Source organism: Bos javanicus, chromosome 5 (assembly GCF_032452875.1).
Source record: "Bos javanicus breed banteng chromosome 5, ARS-OSU_banteng_1.0, whole genome shotgun sequence".
Lineage (NCBI taxonomy): Eukaryota > Metazoa > Chordata > Mammalia > Artiodactyla > Bovidae > Bos > Bos javanicus.
This window is the reverse complement of record NC_083872.1, coordinates 60,403,040-60,424,722: the sequence shown is the minus strand read 5'-3', so window position 1 is coordinate 60,424,722 and position 21,683 is coordinate 60,403,040. Positions and strand designations below refer to the sequence as shown.

The 21,683-nt window shown below is 41.7% G+C and overlaps 1 protein-coding gene across 6 annotated transcripts in view; it reads right to left on the bottom strand.

The window, feature by feature from the left end:
- TESPA1 (thymocyte expressed, positive selection associated 1) overlaps positions 1 to 19,517 on the bottom strand; it is a 36,893-nt gene extending 17,376 nt beyond the window's left edge. For 2 of the 6 annotated variants that reach the window (XM_061416950.1, XM_061416952.1), the window contains exons 1-7: positions 19,331 to 19,516; positions 8,910 to 9,117; positions 7,682 to 7,724; positions 2,300 to 2,349; positions 1,375 to 1,428; positions 587 to 623; positions 212 to 325 (exon numbers count right to left, since the gene is read on the bottom strand). In XM_061416950.1, the coding sequence (XP_061272934.1) occupies positions 212 to 325; positions 587 to 623; positions 1,375 to 1,428; positions 2,300 to 2,349; positions 7,682 to 7,724; positions 8,910 to 9,072 (461 nt within the window). In that variant the 5' untranslated portion in view covers positions 9,073 to 9,117; positions 19,331 to 19,516. Of the gene's footprint in view, positions 1 to 211; positions 326 to 586; positions 624 to 1,374; positions 1,451 to 2,299; positions 2,350 to 7,681; positions 7,725 to 8,909; positions 9,118 to 19,330 lie in introns of those variants that run through there. The other 4 variants (XM_061416948.1, XM_061416951.1, XM_061416953.1 and 1 more) reach the window with 4 other exon arrangements.
- Positions 19,518 to 21,683: the final 2,166 nt, after the last annotated feature.

Genomic DNA, 21,683 nt, shown 5'->3' with positions numbered 1-21,683 from the left:
GTATTTTACACACAGCAACCAGCTCTGAGTAGTAGATATTTGTGCATCCCTGCTATTCTTGAAGCATGCTGTCACCCTTGTCAAGTATGTGACTGCATAAAAGCGCTAGTAATAATATATCCCAGAAAAAAACTGGCAATGGTTCTAAGTTCCAGTCTCTTCTGCCTCTCATCTTCCCTGACCTTATAACCCTGCCAAACTTGGTACCTACCTTGAACTAGTCTTGTTGGTCCCACCAGTCATGCTGCTGGAAGCCAAACTGCAGCCAAGATCTAGTAGCTGTCCGGGCCGGGATGTCTCCAGGAAGCTCCTGCAGGGATCAATGCTAAGACACACTAATCTTGTGAGCAATCAGTCTGTACTCTGGCTTCTAGACATGCCCCGCAGGGCACAGTCACTCCCTGCTGGGTATGTTTGAAACATCTACTGTAAAAACTGGATCTATGGTCTCATTTCTGGTTGGAAATTTCACTCTCTATTGTGAAACTGCAGCTCTTTGTTTTTAATCTCTTGGACTCTGACACCCACCCCAGTTCAGTAGCTCCTGAAGGAGATATCACTCAGCCTGGCTGAAACTAACACTTACCTGGAGTAGAGTTTGCTGCTGGCGGCCAACAGTGTGGCTGGACAAGTAACAGAAAGACAAAGTTAGAAGGGGAAAGGAAAATCATCTGAGCTGCCCCTCTGAACTGAAACCTCGGCCCCTTCTGTTCCTCTCTGCTACTACTACAGGCCCATAAACCCTATGAACCCTGTTCTTTAGGAAAGTATATGAAGATTATCAAACATAGACCTGGAAGGGGGACAGACATGGCAGAGAAAAACTGGCCCCATGCCTCCAAACTTCTGAACCATGCCTGGTGTCCAGACAAGAGTTTCTCTGTCCTGAGGAGGACAGAGTCATTCAGGCCCCCAGGCTAGTGTTCCTATCTCACCACATGGGTCTCTAAGGGTCCCAGAAGACACAGGTGGGTTGATGTACCTCCATCCTTCATTTTAGCCTTTATCTTCCTCCAATGTAATCTCTCTCTTACACCCAGTACTCAGGCTGCTTGGGTCTTCTATATAGAAAACCATTTCAAAGATGTCTGGGCAGCCAACTCTAGGGTGATTTTATGTATTATCTTCCTAGGGGCCAAAGGAAAGCTCCAATGATGAACCAGTAAATGTCTTGATAGGATGGTGAGCAGACAGTTCTGGGCATGTGATGCTTTCTGAGTTTTCCATTAGATCATATGGGATTGCTCTTTCCCTGCAGAGAAGATGCCAGGGATGGGCTGCTTCTTTCTGCAGTTCTCCCTTTCCAGTCTATCTTCATTTATCCAGTGGATAGCCGCTTCTTCAATCCCAACCTGAGAGAGCTGTGCCACTTACCCTCTGCTCCAAGGCTCAAGTCATCTTCAAAGCTGGTTCCATGGCTGGGGCACCCTATCAAATAATGAGGCAAGGGCTGCAGAAAATCAGGCTTGGACTCACACACATGCTTACACACTTATATACACATCTACAACCACACAATCACATCACACATCCACACATTTGCAAAACAACCCCAGCCATACATATACAGAAATCACATTCATAATTCTGATTAAAAATAATCATGTAAAAATTTTTTTGTTTTGTAAAATTACCTATAATTAATATGTTCCCAAATCACATAGTCAAGTACACAGTCCTTTATCAAAGAATTAGCACATGGAGGTATGCACTCAGATACATAAACATACATACACAGACACACACATTTTACAAAGCTCTTTTTCCATAGCAGTGATTATTAGCTGCTGCTGCTGTTGCTAAGTTGCTTCAGTCGTGTCCGACTCTGTGAGACCCCAGAGACAGCAGCCCACCAGGCTCCCTCGTCCCTGGGATTCTCCAGGCAAGAACACTGGAGTGGGTTGCCATTTCCTTCTCCAATGCATGAAAGTAAAAAGTGAAAGTGAAGTCGGTCCGTCGTGTCTGACTCTTCGCGACCCCATGGACTGTTAGCCTACCAGGCTCCTCCGTCCATGGGATTTTCCAGGCAAGAGTACTGGAGTGGATTGCCATTGCCTTCTCTGATTATTAGCTGAGCAACCACTAACAGAAGATAACCTTTGAGGACTAGTCAGCCTGTGGGCTCTCAGCCAACACTATCTTCTGGGCCTCCTGGATTGCCTTATGACTATTAATAGGTGTTCTGCAGGCAGTGAAAAGATAGCATCTTATGCACTCATATGCATGTGCATGTACACACACACAGTGATGTCACTGTCTAAGGTGGATGAACAGAAGAAAGAATAGAGCCTCTACTTACCATTGTAGTTCAACTGTCCTGCTTCCTCAAAAAACCCTTCTTCAGAGTATCTAAAAACCAAAAAGAAACACAGGTTGAAATCACTATGTTTTCAAAGGGGCTTTTCTTCAAATATCTCCCACAAGTTTGTATAATTTTCTAATGAGAGTCAGTAGTATTTAAATCACTTTTATGTTGAAGAAAATGGAGAGTGATGATTTGACTGACAAATCCATAGTGGTAGTCAGCGGGCCCCATATTTTAAATTGGGCTGCCATCTATGGGGTTGCACAGAGTCGGAAGTGACTGAAGCAACTTAGCAGCAGCAGCAGCAGCCATCATGCTGACCACAGTGCCCCAAGTCAGCTTAGCAATAATTCTTCAGAAGCTAGGAAAGAAAGAATATGGAAACAAAACTGGATAAATCTATTTACAGAAGCAGGGGTTTGAGTGCCATAAACTTTCCATTACAAATGCAAATATTGAGACTAAGAAAAAATCTTTTAGGAGATCATCTTATTTACCCACCTCTCCTTCATTTCCTCTGAGCTCCTTTCTTGGTGAATATCATGTCTTTCAGGAAGCAGTCGGAACAGCATTTTGGTTAAAGATTATGTTTCTACATTTTGAGATATGTGCTTTATCAAACATTCACTATCTCCACAAGAACAGATGGAAGTCAGCATACACGGTAGTGAGAAACAGCTTAAACAAGGAAGAGATTCACTGTCTGAAGCAAGTGAATGAAGTTGTCTATGAAAAACCTTTGAATGGAGAACAGAGTACCTGGATTCCAGTCGTGGCTCCTTGCTGCTGCTATGTTCTCAAATATATTAAGTAAGGGGATTTAGAGGCCTAGATATTATCATTTTCTAAGTTCACTTTGTGGAGAAGGTGATGGCACCCTACTCCAGTACTCTTGCCTGGAAAATCCCATGGATGGAGGAGCCCGGTAGGCTGCGGTCCATGGGGTCGCTCAGAGTTGGACAGGACTGAGCTACTTCACTTTCACTTTTCACCTTCATGCATTGGAGAAGGAAATGGCAACCCACTCCAGTATTCTTGGCTGGAGAATCCCAGGGACGGGGAGCCTGGTGGGCTGTTGTCTATGGGGTCACACAGAGTCGGACACGACTGAAGCGACTTAGCAGCAGTAAGTTCACTTTGAGCACTGATGTGTTGTGAGTTTTATAGTTGGCTTTCCTGAAAGTTTAAAAAATGGAACTTGCACATGATGCTTTGAATATAATCTCAAATGGAGGCTGGAATAAAGAGTTGCTAAAGCGAGTTAATGGGGAAACTGACTGGAAAGCAGCCATTGGAGCTGTTCTTAAATAAGTCTTCTTTATTCAGTGATGGTGTGATCACTGACCTAGAGCCAGACATCCTGGGATGTGAAGTCAAGTGGGCCTTAGAAAGCATCACTATGAACAAAGCTAGTGGAGGTGATGGAATTCCAGTTGAGCTATTCCAAATCCTGAAAGATGATGCTGTGAAAGTGCTGTACTCAATATGCCAGCAAATTTGGAAAACTCAGCAGTGGCCACAGGACTGGAAAAGGTCAGTTTTCATTCCAATCCCAAAGAAAGACAATGCCAAAGAATGCTCAAACTACCGCACAATTGCACTCATCTCACACGCTAGTAAAGTAATGCTCAAAATTCTCCAAGACAGGCTTCAGCAATACGTGAACCGTGAAATTCCTGATGTTCAAGCTGGTTTTAGAAAAGGCAGAGGAACCAGAGATCAAATTGCCAACATCCGCTGGATCATAGAAAAAGCAAAAGAGTTCCTGAAAAACATCTATTTCTGCTTTATTGACTATGCCAAAGCCTTTGACTGTGTGGATCACAATAAACTGTGGAAAATTCTGAAAGAGATGGGAATACCAGACCACCTGATCTGCCTCTTGAGAAATTTGTATGCAGGTCAGGAAGCAACAATTAGAACTGGACATGGAACAACAGACTGGTTCCAAATAGGAAAAGGAGTTCGTCAAGACTGTATATTGTCACCCTGTTTATTTAACTTATATTCAGAGTACATCATGAGAAACGCTGGGCTGGAAGAAACACAAACTGGAATCAAGATTGCCGGGAGAAATCTCAATAACCTCAGATATGCAGATGACACCACCCTTATGGCAGAAAGTGAAGAGGAACTCAAAAGCCTCTTGATGAAAGTGAAAGTGGAGAGTGAAAAAGTTGGCTTAAAGCTCAACATTCAGAAAACGAAGATCATGGCATCTGGTCCCACCACTTCATGGGAAATAGATGGGGAAACAGTGTCAGACTTTATTTTTCTGGGCTCCAAAATCACTGCAGATGGTGACTGCAGCCATGAAATTAAAAGACGCTTATTCCTTGGAAGGAAAATTATGACCAACCTAGATAGCATGTTCAAAAGCAGAGACATTACTTTGCCAACAAAGGTTTGTCTAGTCAAGGCTATGGTTTTTCCTGTGGTCATGTATGGATGTGAGAGTTGGACTGTGAAGAAGGCTGAGTGCCGAAGAATTGATGCTTTTGAACTGTGGTGTTGGAGAAGACTCTTGAGAGTCCCTTGGACTGCAAGGAGATCCAACCAGTCCATTCTGAAGGAGATCAGCCCTGGGATTTCTTTGGAAGGAATGATGCTAAAGCTGAAACTCCAGTCCTTTGGCCACCTCATGCGAAGAGTTGACTCATGGGAAGACTCTGATGCTGGGAGGCATTGGGGGCAGGAGGAGAAGGGGACGACAGAGGATGAGGTGGCTGGATGGAATCACTGACTCAATGGACGTGAGTCTGAGTGAACTCCGGGAGTTGGTGAGGGACAGGGAGGCCTGGCGTGCTGCGATTCATGGGGTTGCAAAGAGTCGGACACGACTGAGCGACTGATCTGATCTGAATGCAGTCAACTACTAGAATGACAAGATCTACTGTTCCATTTAATGCTTGTGCTGTCAGTACACAGTAATGCAACTACTAAAGCCCACTATTAATATGACTACAATAAAACATACTATTGTTGCATTGCTAGGTATGCCATCAATGGAAATGACTATATATATTCACCAAAAGAAATAATATATATAATAACCCAGAATCAGGAGACTCCCAAATCTCTAGTTATTTTAAAGTGGATAATTTCCATGATGGATAGATGGACAGGGCTACACAATTAAAAAGAAGGACCTATTGCTGGGTGAAAATGGGTGGATGAACATCGCAAACTTAAGGCTGAACAAAAGAAGAACACATAAAAAAGTGCATATAGTATGATTCCCTTTATATAAAGCATAAAAAGTACAAAACTTATCTATGATGCTACAAGTCAGGGTACTGGTTACCCTTGGAAGTAGGGCAGTGAATGGAACAGGACACAAGGGGCTTCTGGAGTGTGGGCAATGTTTCACTTCAGATTTTTCAGATTTCATCACTCTATTCCCTTCGAGAAAATTCACTGAACCATATACTTAAATCCTCACTTATTTTTCAGTAAATATTTTATACTTCAATGATTTATATTGCTCTTATTTTAACAAGTTTTTTTTGAGGTACAATTGATATACAAGAAACAGCACATATTTAACATGTGTAACTTGATAAGCTTGGACATATGTAAACACTTGTGATACCACCCATCACCAATCGAAGAAACAGACATATCCAACAATTCCCAGGGTATCTTCATTTCCCTTTGACTTTTTTTTGAAATAAGAACACTTAACATGGGATCTACCCTCTACACAAATTTTGAAGTGCCCAATACCATATTGTTAACTACAGGCACTACGTTGTACAGCACTGGTCACTAGAATGTATTCATCTACCATAGCTGGAACTTATATTCATTGAGTTGTACAATTTATACTAAAAAGAAAAATTCTACTGATGTGTATACTATACTTCAATAAAATTTACATTAAAATCCTACTGATAAAATTCCTTATTTTTCCAAAACAAAATTTGGTAACACAAGATTTGTTGGGTGCGCATCCTTTGTTTCTATTTTCTAGTTGTGCTCTAGTAGGCATTTCTATAGTCTATATATGAGGACCAGCTCAGGCTGACCCTTGCTTTTCTTTGTGTATGTGGGATACACAACAGAAATATGGACAAAAGCCTGGATCTGTTGACGTCTTCTCACTGAGAATGATGGTCTGACATTTCACAGCCCTCATCCAAGTCCCAGGCCTTTCATGAGTTATTGCTTAGGACATAAAATCAATGACTAGAGACTAGATCCAGAGTTTGCTCCTCTCCATATTTGCATTGAAAGGTCCCTTAGCATCATTTCATTCTGACATAGAAGGGCCAAGTTACTGCTCTTTCTATATACTGAATTCATAAACAAAGAGTACAAAGGAGTATTGAACTGTGGGAAGCATTTTAAATCCTGGGACAGTTCTTACACACCCAAACCTGCAAGCATTCCCATTAACATCATCCCTTCAATTCCCTGTATTTTGATTACCCTTAATTGACTTTTGAAGTAAAAAAATTTTGAACCAGATTATGACAATCAATAAAGACAATGTGTTTAATAAACAACAACAACAAACAAAACAAAATAAATCCTTCCTGGCCTTACCTGCCAGGGTAGAGTTAAAATAAACAACCTTGGATTATGCAGTGCTATTTATTTCCTACCAAATCAACCAGGATGGGCTTATTTTTATGTTAATAAATGAGTTTAGATGAAAGGCTATATCAAGCTAGAGACATTTCTGGAGAGGAAATAAAGAACAGGCAGTAGATTTTAAGTTCTGAGAATTCATTATCACACAAGTGATCACACTTAAACAGGTCACAGAAGCTTTCCCTCTGTGTCTGAGTAGACTGAGCCTAAAATGGGACAGCCTGTTGGGGGTGTGGGGCCTCAAATTTTAAGAGTTTCTCAGGAAAGAAATACTACAATCTGCCTTGAAGTACCTATTCCACTTAGTCAATGCTTTGAATAACTAGGGTAAATGCTTAGCCCTTCCTGTGTTCTGTTGTAGAAGTAAACAATATAATGATTCATAATGATGAATTACTTTGATCATAAGAACAGTTAGGTTTTTAACTCCTCTTCTGTCACACAGTGTAAGACTCTGATCCAAAGGGAAAAGTAATGGAGCAGGGGTCTGGAATTTAGCCGTCATTCACTATGGCTGCCAATTTCCATCCTTCTTGATTTTAGACCAGATCCAGTCTGTGTTTCCAGACCTTCACCCTAACTTAGTCTCAGCCCAGAGAGGCACTTGACTCACAGCCCTAACCCCCACACTCACTCAATTCTTTACAGACCCCTCTCACTCATTTCAACATCACTTCTAATTATTAGGCCCAATTAAAACTCATGTCCCTGTCTTTGAGTCCTCCAGTCAGGACACCCAACCACCAACCATGCTCAACACACCACTTTGCTGGTACTTACCCACAATCTTGCAGCCAGTCTTCAATCTTGTTGATTGGATTTCCTAGAAAAGTCAGATATCGGATCACTGTGGGGACTGAAGGATATCAGACTTCCTCCCTGGAACTCACCCTGTTCCACAAATTTATCCTTATTCAAGCCACCTCATGAACCCTTTTTATTCCCATAAAACTTTCCCTTAAGATACAAGAGTGATATACCCATGTAAAAAAACAGTGGACATCTCTTTTCTCTTGGCCTCTGGGCCCCCTTTCTCCCAGAAACTTGGGAATACTCCAAGGTTTGGGAGCAGGGGTAGATTATTCTGTTTAAAGAAAAAAGAAAGAAAAAACAAGAAAAACCAGCACAATTTTGCTTTTGTCCTTTTTGTTTCCTATCAAATAAGCAAGGGTAGGCATATTTACGTAAGATTTATTTTTTATTTTTCAATCATGTCTGTAGCATCATTTGAACCTCCAAAAAGTTTTGAGAGGCATGTGGAAAAGGTAATATTACTATTTCAGGTACTAATACTTCAATTAGACAAGTATGTTCTAGAGGGGTGAGTGACTTGCCAAAGGTCACATCAGCAACTGAGCAGCAGCCAGAGTCCAGGCACCAAGATTGAGTGTAGCTTTGTCACACATTCAACATAGAAACACTCTAAACATTCACAGAGATACCTGGCCTGGGGTCCTCACAACTACTCAAGACGACGCAAAAGTGCACCTCTTCCTCTTTCTCAATCTTATGCCCTTTCTTTTGTACACAATTCATACCTTACATTACTGTCTTTATGATCTTCCCTTTAGCTCATTTAACCCAGTCAAAATGAGCCACATGGAGTGAGAGTGAAAGCCGCTCAGTTGTGTCCGACTCTTTGCAACTCCATGGACTATACAATTCGTGGAATTCTCCAGGCCAGAACACTGGAGGGGGTAGCCTTTCCCTTTTCCAGAGATCTTCCTAACCCGAGGATCGAACCCAGGCCTCCCTCACTTCAGGCAGATTCTTTACCAGCTGAGTCGCAAGGGAAGCCCAAGAATACTGGAGTGGGTAGCCTCTCCCTTCTTCAGGGGATCTTCCCAACCCAGGATTCAAACCGGGATCTCCTGCATTGCAGGCAGATTCTTTACCAACCAAGCTATCAGGGAAGAAACCGGGGACCCTCTGCCCTCACGGCAGACCTGGGCATCTGCCACATATTCCCTATCTCAAGACAATATGCCTCTCTGTTTGGCCTCCTTACCTTCCTGGAAAACGTCATCCATGCCAGAGGGCTCGGCATCTGGGACATTCTGCAGGGCCGCTGCAGCCTCCTCCTCCAGGACCTGGGTCTGCCAGTGCCGGCTCTGACGGAGCCAGGCCCTGCGTCTCTCCCAGGATGTGGGGCTCAGCACAGAGCCCTCCATGGCGCCGATTCAGACTTCAGGGCCTCTGGCCACAGAGATGCTATCCTGAGAGTTGGAACACAGTGATACACCATCATCCTGTGTTCAGAATCCACCACCCCCAGGGTTGCCTCCACATTTTCCCAGCTCTGCACAAAGGAGCATAACCCTCTGCCTATTCAGGAGCTGGGAGGAGATGTCTGGTTCTTCAAAGAAAAAAAAAGGAATGCTCTGAACAACCTAAACACCAGGGCAATTTCAGATTTCTTCAAATCTGAAAACTTGAAACATCGTATGATTTAAGGGACAATGAGAAAGGGCTGCCTCTCATGATAGGTTAGCTGCCGTATTAGAAAACATTTTCTTTAATTCTTAAGAATTTTGTCTCCCAGAATATTCCATTGAAATGAAAATATCTTTAAATTTGCAATGTGTAAATTTCACTTTATTTGATCTTCATAAAGATATATGAAAGGGGAAAAATTAGATCTCAAAGGTTAAACCAATTTTCTAAAGGTCTCACAACCAGGATGTCACTCTAACTACAGTCATTCTGGGCGTGTTTTGTTTCCTGTTTAAAATAGGAATTCTCTGGGGGAAATGAGGGTGGGAGAATCCCATAATAAAAACAACACAGAGATACTGTTGTTATTGTTGTTGCTCAGTCACTAAGTCATGTCCAACTCTTTGTGACCCCATGGAGTAGCACACCAGGCTTCCCTGTCCTTCACTGTCTCCCGGAGTTTGCTCAAATTCATGTCCATTGAGTTGTTGATTCAGCCCAATTATCTCACCTGTTGTCACCCTCTTCTCCTTTTTCCTTCAACCTTTCCCAGCATCAGGGTCTTTTCTATTGAGTTGGCTCTTCACATCAAGTGGCCAAAGTATTGGAGCTTCAATTTCAGCATCAGTTCTTTCAATGAATATTCAAGGTTGATTTCATTTAATGTTGACCAGTTTGATCTCCTTGAAGTCCAAGGGACTCTCAAAGCTCTTCTCCAGCACCATGGTTCAAAAGCATCAGTTCATTGCTGCACAGCCTTCTTCATGGTCCAACTCTCTCACCCATACACGACTACTAGAAAAACCATAGCTTTGACTATACGGACCTTTGTTAGCATAAAAGTGGTGTCTCTGCTTTTTAATATACTATCTAGGTTTGTCATAGCTTTCCTTCCAATGAGCAAGCATCTTTTAATTTCATGGCTGCAGTCACCTTCTGCAGTGCTTTTGGAGCCCAAGGAAATAAAATCCGTCAGTGCTTCCACTTTTCCCCCTTCTATTTGCCGTGAAGTGATGGGACCAGATGTCATGATCTTAGTTTTTTTAAGGTTAAATTTCAAGCCAGCTTTTTCACTCTCCTCTTTCACCATCATCAAGCGGCTCTTTAGTTTTTCTTCACTTTCTGCCATTATAGTGGTATCATCTGCATATCTGAGGTTATTGATATTTCTGCTGGCAGTCTTGATTCCCACTTGTGATTAATCCAGCCCAGCATCTTGCATGATGTACTCTGCATATAAGTTAAATAAGCGGGGTGACAAGGGTGACAATATACAGCCTTGTCACACTTCTTTCCCAATTTTGAACCAGTCATTTCATGTCTGGTTCTAATGGTTGCTTCTTGACCTGCATACAGGTTTCTCAGGAGGCAGGTAAGGTGTTCTGGTACTCCCATCTCTAAGAATTTTCCAGTTTTTTGTGATCCACACAGTCAAATGTTTTAGTGCAGTTGATGAAGCAGATGTAGATGTTTCTTTTCTGGAATTTCTGGATCAATTAGCAGTTACCACCTTTAGAATCATCACCTTCTAATTTGTCATCTTGGGTTTTCCCCCGGCTCTGAGTTAATCCCCCAGTTCATCAGTGTGCTAATGTTTCATTTAACACTGCCTGATCAACACTTGTGTGTTTTTCCAAGTGATGCATTCCGATGGCACGAGCCACTTATTTGAAGAGGAAATCAGAGGGAATGAATCATTCAACTGTGCAAATACAGCTTAAAAGATTTGAGGCTAATATACTGTAATTTGCTTATACTCTGTCCTCCTGCCTCTTCTCCACCAGCTGCACTCACAACTTCCACAGTGAACAGGTGGAGGTGGGACCACCCCTCATCCCTGCAGCTGCCATAAACACTCCATCCTTATACCTACACCTTTATCTGTTAGAGTTAGGAAAAATAAAAGGGGGAAAAATAAAGAGAGCCAGTTTCCAGAGACTCCTGCTTTTCAAACTCTTAAAAACAAAAACCATCAGCGAAGCATTAATTTAGGCACTAAAATAGCTATTTTTGAAAAGAACATCCTAAATAGAAAAGCCTTCCTAAGACAATAAAATTGTTTTGGATGCTTCTGTTTGTTACAGACAAAATATATTCAGAGGAAAAGGATACGTAATTACTGCTGTCTGATCTAAATTCTTTTACTTTAGGTTCAGCCTAAGGCATATTTTCCCCCAAGGAGAGATAGTAGTTGGCACTATGCAACTTTATTAACCCTTGACACTGGGCTCTTTGTCCACAGCCAGTGCCTTTGAGGGGAAATTAAATGATTGACTGAAACCTGGGATGCAGAGTGAAGCCGCAAAGAGCGATAGCAGAGAGAATTTGTTGTCCTTTGGCTAAAGCTGCTGTGAGGTGATAAAACAAGGATGAAACTGCCACTGTAAAGAATTTAGGGAAAGAGTCTAAAAAGCCGTCTTAGCCTGCATTTACCTGGTCCTGCACCACCATCCAAAGCATTTAATAGGTTGGCATCAGTCAGACTGGGGAAGAAAATATCAAAGGTTGACTTGCCTGTTGTCTTTAATTTCTGACTAGTCTGTTGTCTTTAATTTCCAGAGCAAATGAACCCCACCTAAATCACAGGAAATCTTCAGCTCACCAGAACTTATTTGGGGATGAGGGGAATTTAAAAGGAAGTCATAAAGGCAGGCAGAGAGGAAGGAAAGAAAGAGGGAAAGAAGTGAGAGAAGGAAGTCGGGAAGGGAGGGAAGAAGAAGTGAAGGAAGGAGGGAAAGAAGGAAGGGACGTGGATTCCCATATTCAGCCACTTGCTAAAAGTATAACCTTGGCAAATTCATCCCCTTTCTCTGGGCTCATTTTCTCAGTGAGGATGCTATAGTCAAGCACTGTGTCAGAATCTCACTACCTGAGATGAGTTATGGAGGCCTCTACTTGGGTTTTAACATCCTCCATGATGTGAATCTATCCTGTATTCCTCCTACTTTTTGGAAAATACATCACACTCATATAGACTCATTTTCCCTCTGCCCCCTGAAAATGCTTATCTCTTTTTCAACTCCTGGCTTTTCACACATTGTTTTCCCCTGTCTTCCCCCTACCTCAGCCTTTGACGCACTCAACCTGCGAAGCCCAGCTATCAAGCAATTTCTCTGTGAAGCCAGGCCTGGCTTCCACAGTGTCCAGTAAACAGTCACTTCCTCGTAGTTCCTTCCCTTCTTCATTGTTCTTATCACTAACATTATATTTTACTTGTTAATCTAATTCATTATTTACTCTTCTGATTAAAATAGAAGCTCCACCAGGGCAGAGATTTTTCTCTGGGTTATTCACTGCTATATCCCTGTTGCCTAAACAGAATCTAACTGGTTTTCTCCAATCTCAGCCACACTTGGATTATAGAGATGGGTTCATGGGGCATTGTGTGGGAACACCATAAGTACAGCAATATTCCGAGGCAGAAAGAAATAGAATTGTCTGGTTAGTGGTAGCAGAAGGAAGTGATGTTGCTGGAAGATAAGAAACTGAGTGTTTGTGGAAATCTGGAGGAAGTGGCAAATGATTATCAGGCAAGCACATCAACAGTGAGAGTGTTAGAACTGAGGGATGTATGCACACAGCTGTCAGGATGGCACCTTGGAAGGTATGGGGCGGGGGTGGCTTGTAATAGAAGGTATGGAGGTATTTCCTCTAAACAAGTCATACAAAAACACACACCTGTGTGTACAGTGGAGTTTGGTGCAGTGAAAAAAGCACTTACTGGGAGTTTGGAGACTTGGGCATTCTTCCAAACTTGCTGTCCAATTAACTGACTTCTGGTAAGTCAATCAGGTTTCTACTTGGGCATTGACTTTGTCCTCTAGAAAGTGAATTAGTGGCAATGAATATTGTAGAGTTTGCCTCTAATAGTAACATTTATGAATTTATTCTAGTTGACTTTGAAATATTTGTAGGAACAATATTGTACAAAAGAAGCATTTGTGTAGTTTTTCCTGTAAGAATTAGAAAATGGTCCAGTGGCCTCGGGAGTTACTTCCTACTTAACAAATTTACTTTCAATTAATACTAATTTATGAAGGCTTCCCTGGTGACTCAAACAGTAAAGAATCTGCCTCCAATGCAGGAAACTCGGGTTTGATCCCAGGGTTTGGAAAATCCCCTGGAGAAGGGAGTCCATGAGGTAACAAAGAGACAGATATGACTGAGTGTATAACACTTTCACTTTCATGAGGTTCCAGACTTAAAACTTCCTAGTGACCTAGGAAAGTGGTAAGCCTAGATGAGGAAGGCTGAAAGAAGGAGACCAAAGGAGTGTGACTCAGTCAGGAGAGCTCATGGACCCCTGGCGCTTCTTGAACTTCTCTGATCCTTTGCCTTAGTTTATACAGGCTCATCCACCTTCCTCTCTACACAACCATATGCTATCTATCCTTTGAAGACCTCCTCAAGTCATCTCTGTTCTCTTGCCCACCTCTAGCACCCAGCACATGTACCTATGTCACGTTCAGCAAGATATATGTGCCTACGTTTCTTATCATTATCCACCAATGCTTGAACCTCTCCCCTAAATCTTACTCAGGACATTGCACAGTACCTCACAACAGAAGGGGCTCAGTAGACACTGTACCTGCAGAGAAGCAAGAATCGCACTGGAGCTGAAAAATTACCCTCATCTAGTCTATGTCCTAGGACAGGTCCACATGGTCTCAAATTCTAATGTATCAGTATATGTTTTATATACCTTGTAATGAAGAGGAAGAAGGCTTGGGGCATAGTCACACCAAGGCTTTGTTGCTAGAACGCAGGGCCACACAAGTCTTAATGAATTTATAAGCTGAAACTATCAAATCCTCCTATCCTAAAAACAAAAACATGGAAAAAAAACTGTCTTCCAGAATTTTCCATTGTAAATTTTTACTCCTTGTTCAAAAGTTCCTTTGGGATTTGAGTACCATCTTTCTTAATGCTGGTTTATATTATAATGTTATATTTAATCTATCTTCTGTAAGGATGGATGTCTGATAAATTTTCTCTGACATTTCCATTAAATATTTCCCCCCACCCCCCCCCAAAAAAAACAACAAAAACGCCACACTGGTTTTATTGCTACTTGCTTAAATCACTCCAAAATCTTATTTCCCCTTCTGCTACTATTTTCAGTCCTTTGTCTTTGCCTTCCCTACATTTCTCTAGAGATTTACTCCCCAAATATTTCTCCATCATCTGTTGAGTGTTCTGGAAACTGACTACAACCAAACAGAGAAGAAGTAAATTCTCTTTGTTCTGAGGATGTTATAGTTAAAAGAAAAAATTTCAGCAGATAGGATTGGAGTTAGACAAGAAGAGTCACCATTCGTGGTTTAAGACTAGGGAGTTGTTTAAGAACTTTGAAAGGAATATCTCCCACCAAAATCATCAGCAGAAGCAGTAACTTTTGTAGCAGAGAAAATCTTTATGGGTATGTGATTTTTACTACACTGAGATCATCACTTACTTCCAGTATCTCCTTTCTAAGGAATGCAGTCTGAGATTCACTTAATATTAACATGGGCAAGTCAAAGTAATAGGTATTCATAATAACTGAGATGTATAGAGTTCCTTATATTTACCCATAAAACTTCTCCACAAACTACTTCACTTAATCCCCACAATCTCCTTGGAGCTAACTACTGTTATCTGAAGCTCAGAGTGATATGTGAGTGATCCAAGGTCATATATTTAAGATCTTGTGGTACTGAGATTTAAATTCACATTGATCTGACTCTAGTTGTATCATCTTTCCACTGGTAATAGCGTATGAGAATAACCTAAGATCACCATGTAGATGTCCGCAGTAAATGCAATTTAGGATAAAAAGAAGGAGAAACGATGTTAGTAAATTTTCTATTCCACATCATGCTACATAAACTCTCCATCTTATAATCTAGTGCAGAGGAGGCAGACAAACCAAAAGTAATTTTGGCTCAACTTTGCTATCATCTTAGCAAAAAAAGAGTGACTTTGTTTGGTTAATAGCAATCAAGACCCTACGTTCTACTTTAGAAGAGAGTTTGCCTGGAATCTCACATTACTTTTAGATGGTGGTAGCATTCAGAACATTTAGCAGCACAGGAAAATCAGAGGTGACACCAGTCAGAGTCCTTGGCCTGGGTCCCACAAGTGCTATGGCTAGCATGGCACTGAATTTTTGGTGCCATCTGGGGGGTCTTGTTGGAAGCACTGGGATAGCTGAGTTAGTGATGGGCATTCGAAGGGCTTGAAACAATGAATATTTATCATAATTTGATGTGAACATATTTTAATATTTTAACAACCATTATAGCCTACCAATCTGAACCTGCCAAGTATCAGCTCCAGTTACAGATATCTTACTATGGGGATGTTTTGAAGGGGTTTAGGAAGAATGGTCAATTCTTGAGAAGGAAAACTGTAGAAAGAATGTGCACTGTGGAATCAGAATAAACCTTGTTTGAAATCACAGTTCTGCCTACTTACTGTGTATGTGTCCTTGGTGAAATTCCTTGTCCCCTCTAAACCTAAATTTTTTCATATATAAAACAGACAGAGTACCAGACTTGGGTTATTGGGATTTAAAAATCAGATAATGCATATTAAGTCCCTGATGTATAAAGGAGGTGCTTAATAAACATAGTTATTATTATTGTAAATTTTCCCTCAGTCTAAATCATTCACTAAAGTTGGAACATTTTCAGGAATAAGGAAAGAAGGAATAAGAAGTGGTTAGTAGAGTAGAGATATGTTTGTGCTCAATCATATCTGACTCTTTGCAACCCCATGGACTGTAGCCCGCCAGGCTCCTCTGTCCATGGGGTTTTCAGGCAAGAATACTGTAGTGGGTCGCCATTTCCTCCTCCAGGGGACAGGGTACAGAAGTGTGTGCCAAATCCAGAGGATGAAAGTAAGACGATGCTGTTAAGAAGAGATGAAAAATAAGCAGTAAATAGGTTCTTTGTTCTTATTTAATACTCAGAGGGATCAGAGAGATCATATAATCCCGATCCCTCATTTTGCAGTTAAGGAAACTGACAGAGAGAGACTTATCTGAAGTCACACAGAATACCGACTGTTATCAATGGAACACACACAAGTTCTGAGCCCCAGGTGTGTGCTTTCTTCCTCTATATTGCACAGCCCTCCTCCTCCACTCTTGGTTTCTAAGACCCAGCCCTGGTTTTCTCTTCAGCACTCTGGGCCTCCTCCTAGGACACGTATCAGACAGGCCTCTCTTCTCTTCTCTCTGAATTATGCCTATACCCCGAGCAGTACCTGTGAATTGGACTGAGAGTGAAAACAAGCGTGGGAGGAGAGAAAAAGGAAACGGAGTTTCCATGATGAGGCCTGTAAGACCTTCCGCAGTAGGTACATCTTATCCTCGGTCACTGCCAAGACAGACATCACCACTGTTGTAAGGTGGTGTGGGAAATCCCAGGACGGCCAATTTCTCGGTTTTCGAATAGGACAAACTCCACCTCAAGCCAGGCTGACAGCCCGCCATTCTCCATACCTCCAGGCTCTCCATACCTGCCACAAGCTCTCATGTTCCTTCACAGACAGGCAATGCCTTCCCAATCTGTAACCCTTTCCCGTGTCACTGCTGTTTGGAAGACCATCAGAACAAAATTTACCCTGAGTGCTGCATTTTTGCATTCGAGAATTCTTGTGGTCTAAGGGAGCAGTTCAATCTATTCAAGGAGAAAAGAGGGATGCTATTTGATAAATAAAACCAAGAAAAATGCCTATTCACTTTTATAACTCTTTTCCCCTTCTCTTTTCATTCCCTCCTTCCCCCCTTACCCACAAATAAGCTTAGTTGAATGCATCCTGAAAGAAGACCATCTACAGACTCTTTTTCTCTCTTCTTTACTAAAGTTGTACATTTGGAAAAAAGGAATCTTGTGCTGTCCATGTTGGGAGACACTAATTTCTTTCCTCTGGATGGGTTATCATCAGGCATCAAGAATAAGAGGCACCAGTTCATTTGGACTGGTTTACAGGCAGTTCAGTCTAGAAACAGGAGTGAGAATGAGCAGATGTCTTGATCATCGAGTTAGTTCTGTGAATTACAATCTTTAATACTTCAGTATTATTTCCTTGGTAATGAAACTCTGTCCTTCAGGTACTCACATTTACTCTTATTTTTCTTTCACAATATCTATACCCTCTCTTCATCTTCTCAAAATCTGTGTTCAAGCTTTTTGCAGTAGGCCCAGGTATGGGCCAGACACGTAGTAGTACCATGGGTACTGGAATACCAGCCTTGGTCTTGTCCTTTAGGCAGTAAACATTTGGCAGTTATTAAGTGGAGATAGATGTCGGATCTATTTCTCTTATTATGTGAATCATGATCTGAGCTGAGAATAAATTTCCTCTCCTTTTTTTTTCCCTCTACTTTTTCTAATAGAATATGAATCAAAATGACTATGTTGGGTCTCCATGGCCACTACATTATGTTTAATCACTGAACTCCATCTAAGTTTCAGTGGAGCAAAGGAGTTATGAGAAAAAGTTATTAGTACAGTTGGAAAGAATTTCTAAACTCCTTGGGGTGTCTGTGAGTAAAAAACCATTTGTAAAACCCCTTTCCATCTCTCTTGTCATAGCTTCAGCAAGTTATCTCTGATGATATTCTCAGTAGAGACAGATAATAAACCTGACTTACCCTCCTCATAATAATGCTTCAAGTTATAGGAAATTTATACCAGATCTTTAGGTCTAATCACTCAAGCCTAATAACAACTTTAGACAAAAAAGTTGAAATCCTGCAACTGCCAATCTCCTATCCTGGGTACCACTGTATGCTGTCTAGAAGTCTAGAAAGTTCTCTTTTCTCTCTATTCAGGGCCATTTGTGGTAGATGGAGTCACTGAGGCTCTCCTACAAACCCTCCTGGTCTCATCAAATCCCTTCTGGGGGGCTCTTTCATCTTGTCCTTGTTCTGCACTGGGGACTCACCTCTGCTCCTCCACCCACTGGTGGGTTCAGTAGCAAGCAGGGCATGGGAAAACCCCAGCACACTCCTCTACCTTCCCCCAAACTCATGCAGGTGGTGACATGCTCAGCCTGATTACTGCTGAGACCAGGTGTGTTGGAGGAGCAGACCTCCTCCTCACTCAGGATTACATAGATCATTAAGGGGTCAATATATTCATCAATCCGTCTCTGAGATGTACGGCTTGAACACCAACCTGAGAGGTGGTTGTTGATCTTGGGTTTTCCAGTAAATTTGGTCCAGTGTTGTCCAGTTGTATAAATTCTCCCTCTTCTCTCACCCAAGCATATATGGCTATAGTTTATCTCCTCACCAACCTTCTGCAGCTTTTGAAGAAAGAGGCCATATCCACAAAAAGCAAAGTTGACTTAGGCTAGGTACTCTCGAGAGTCAGAGTTATGAATACTAGAGCAGATGAAGGGAAGAAACTTTTCTCCTTGAGAACTTTTCAAAGCTAGAACCAGACTGAAATGAAGCAAAAGTAAGGACAGCAGGGCACAGAGAGGAACTTCTCAGGCGAGAAAGAATTCCTAAATACTAACCAGGTCATCAAAGGAACCCATGTTTTATGTCCCTGCCAAGAGTACCTCTCTGATAACAGGAAGGAAAAAAAAAGCAAAGAGACCATGTTCCAAGAGGCACAGTGATGCATTTCTTAAGGTTGAAGTCAGGGATGTGGGAGCTTTTCTCCTGATGTTTCCCTCTTCTCTGCAGCCTGATTTTCTCTGACATGTTTCGCCCTGTCTTCGGTTGTTGTTTAGTCGCTAAGTTATGTCCGACTCTTTTGCGACCCCATGGACAGTAGCCCTCCAGGCTTCTCTGTCCATGGAATTTTCCAGGTAAAAATACTGGAGTGGGTTGTCATTTCCCCTTACTCCAGGGGATCTTCCTGATTCAGGGATTGAACCTGGGTCTCCTTTATTGCATATGGATTCTTTACTGCTGAGCCACCAGGGAAGTTCCCCATCTCCTGGCATCATTCAAAATCAGCACAGTCTTAAAACTGAGGTGGAAGTTGTACTCACCTGTCCACTGGTAGAGAGCTGAGTTTGAGGCAATGCAGTTGTCAGTGCTGGGCACTGCCCTTCCCCTGTTTTGGGATGGAGGCAAGGACAAGGAGAAGGTATCATATTGCATATCGCACCTTTCTCTCTGTCTTCATGAAACTGCTTTTGCCGGCTTGAAAGGGGAAGCGGAAATGAGAAAATGCTCAAACACACATACACACACACACACATGCACAGTCCCCGCCTCCTACCCCAGCCACATCCTCTGTTTAGCTCGGCAGACTGACTGTAGAACAAAATATCTGAGGTCCCCGCAGCTCACCACTAAGGAGCCCTTCCCGTCAAGATCTGCAATGCTCTTTCCGAGACAATAGGAGACCTTTTCCTATTAAGGGGAAGGTACAGCTCACTGAAGGATGTGTACAGGAAAAGTCTTCTAACCATGTAACTGCCTCAAATAATTCCGTTGCCTCACGTAAAGCTTCTGTCCTCAGCAGGAGAAGTGTCTAAAAATGGTAATGCTCTCTCCCTAAAATGATCTCACATTTATTTCTGAGAAGATGCTTATGGCCCCATCACAAACTGAAGAGTCCTCTAAGCCAGAGTGCATCTGTTTTTATAACTCTTTCACACTCTCATGAAGTCCCCAGAAGCTTGTTTTCAAATACTGCACCATTGTAAACAACTGTCTCTCTGTGTTGACTTCTTAATGTTTTATTTTTTGCTCAAACCAATTCAAAGTATTTCTTGTTAAATGACTGATTGATTTCTCACCCCCAAATCTGTCCCAGCCTGGAGATGTCTTCCATTTACTGGCTTTCAGTTTCAAGAAGACTGATTAGACTCTAGATTTTCTTCCATCCCTCCGTCACTTTCACCTCTGACCAGCATTCAGTATCCTTGACGATCCCTCACCCCATCTCCTGACACTCTTTCTTCTTTGATGTTGCACCAAGTTATCTCCTATCTCTCTTCAGGTCCTGATTCTGTTCCTTTCCTGTGTCATTTACTTACAAATATTTATCATAATATTTGTCATACGAGACACACCTCTGATGTACTGCTGGAACTGACTTTCATGTGTTCATTCTTTTCTTCCCAATTTTATGGCTATAACTACAGCTGGATCTCTTTTTACCATGTTCCAAAATTTCATTTCCAATTGCCAGTGGGACAACTTCATTGGATATTCACAATATAGTTATAGTGTCATGGAAAGTAGCCTAAATTTCTGCTCAGCAAATCAACTTCTCTAAATATTATTTTCTTCAAAGACAAGTAGGATTAAAATAATAATTCTCTCTCTCTCTAATACACACAGACACACACAATACATTCATTTACATGTAGGAATAAAAATGTTTAAACCTCTTTCCCAGTATATAGTAGGTGCTAAATATAAATTTTTCAGAGAATTAACTCAAAATCCACAAGTAAAAAACCAAATCTAGCACTCCCTTGGTCTCTTTAACACTATTTATTTTTACCCTGTACAAATTAACTACAACTAACTAATCGAAGTTAAAATTGTTTTTAACCTCATTTCTGAAATTCACTACTTTCCTTAACTGTTATCTTCAACATGCTGGGGACAGGGAAAGTACCACCTCTATGTTGTCCGTTCTTGTTTAGTCAGTGAGTCACGTCCAACTCTTTTGCGACCCCCATGGACTGTATCCCACCAGGCTCCTCTGTCCATGGGATTCTCCAGGCAACAACACTGGAGTGGGTTGCCATGCCCTCCTCCAGTCTTCCCAACCCAGGGATCGAACCCGAGTCTCTTGCACTGCACGCAGATTCTCTACCACTCAGCCACCAGGGAAGCCCTGGACACATTAACTAACACCTCCAGACCTCAACTTCCTATCTGCAAAATGAAGATAATCTTCCTAAAGGACTAGTTGCAAAACTCTGGGAAAACTCTAGTCCCTGAAGCCACCAAAGTGACCTTACTCATTAAAGAAACAAATTTTCATTTCACAAAAATTCATTTCACAAGCAAATTTTGAGAGGTTTTTTTTTTTGTTGTTAATTAAAAAAAGGTCTGTGATTTTTTTTTAAATAAATGTTTTCTTCTTTAAAAGCAATTGCTGAAAGACAAAGATGCTGCTGTATGATCCCTAGGAAGACAAAGAAGTCCAGAGTATTCTATGTTTGTCTTATTCCTCAATTGTAGAATATTTCTCTCTCTCCCTCTTATCTACCCTTCCTATGTCCTCTGATAACATTGTGTGTGTGTGTGTGTGTGTGTGTGTGTGTGTGTTCAGTCTTTCAGTTGTGTCCGACTCTTTGCAACCCCTTGGACTGTAGCCTGCCGGGCTCCTCTCTCCATGGAATTCTCCAGGGAAGAATACTGGAGTTGGTGGTCATT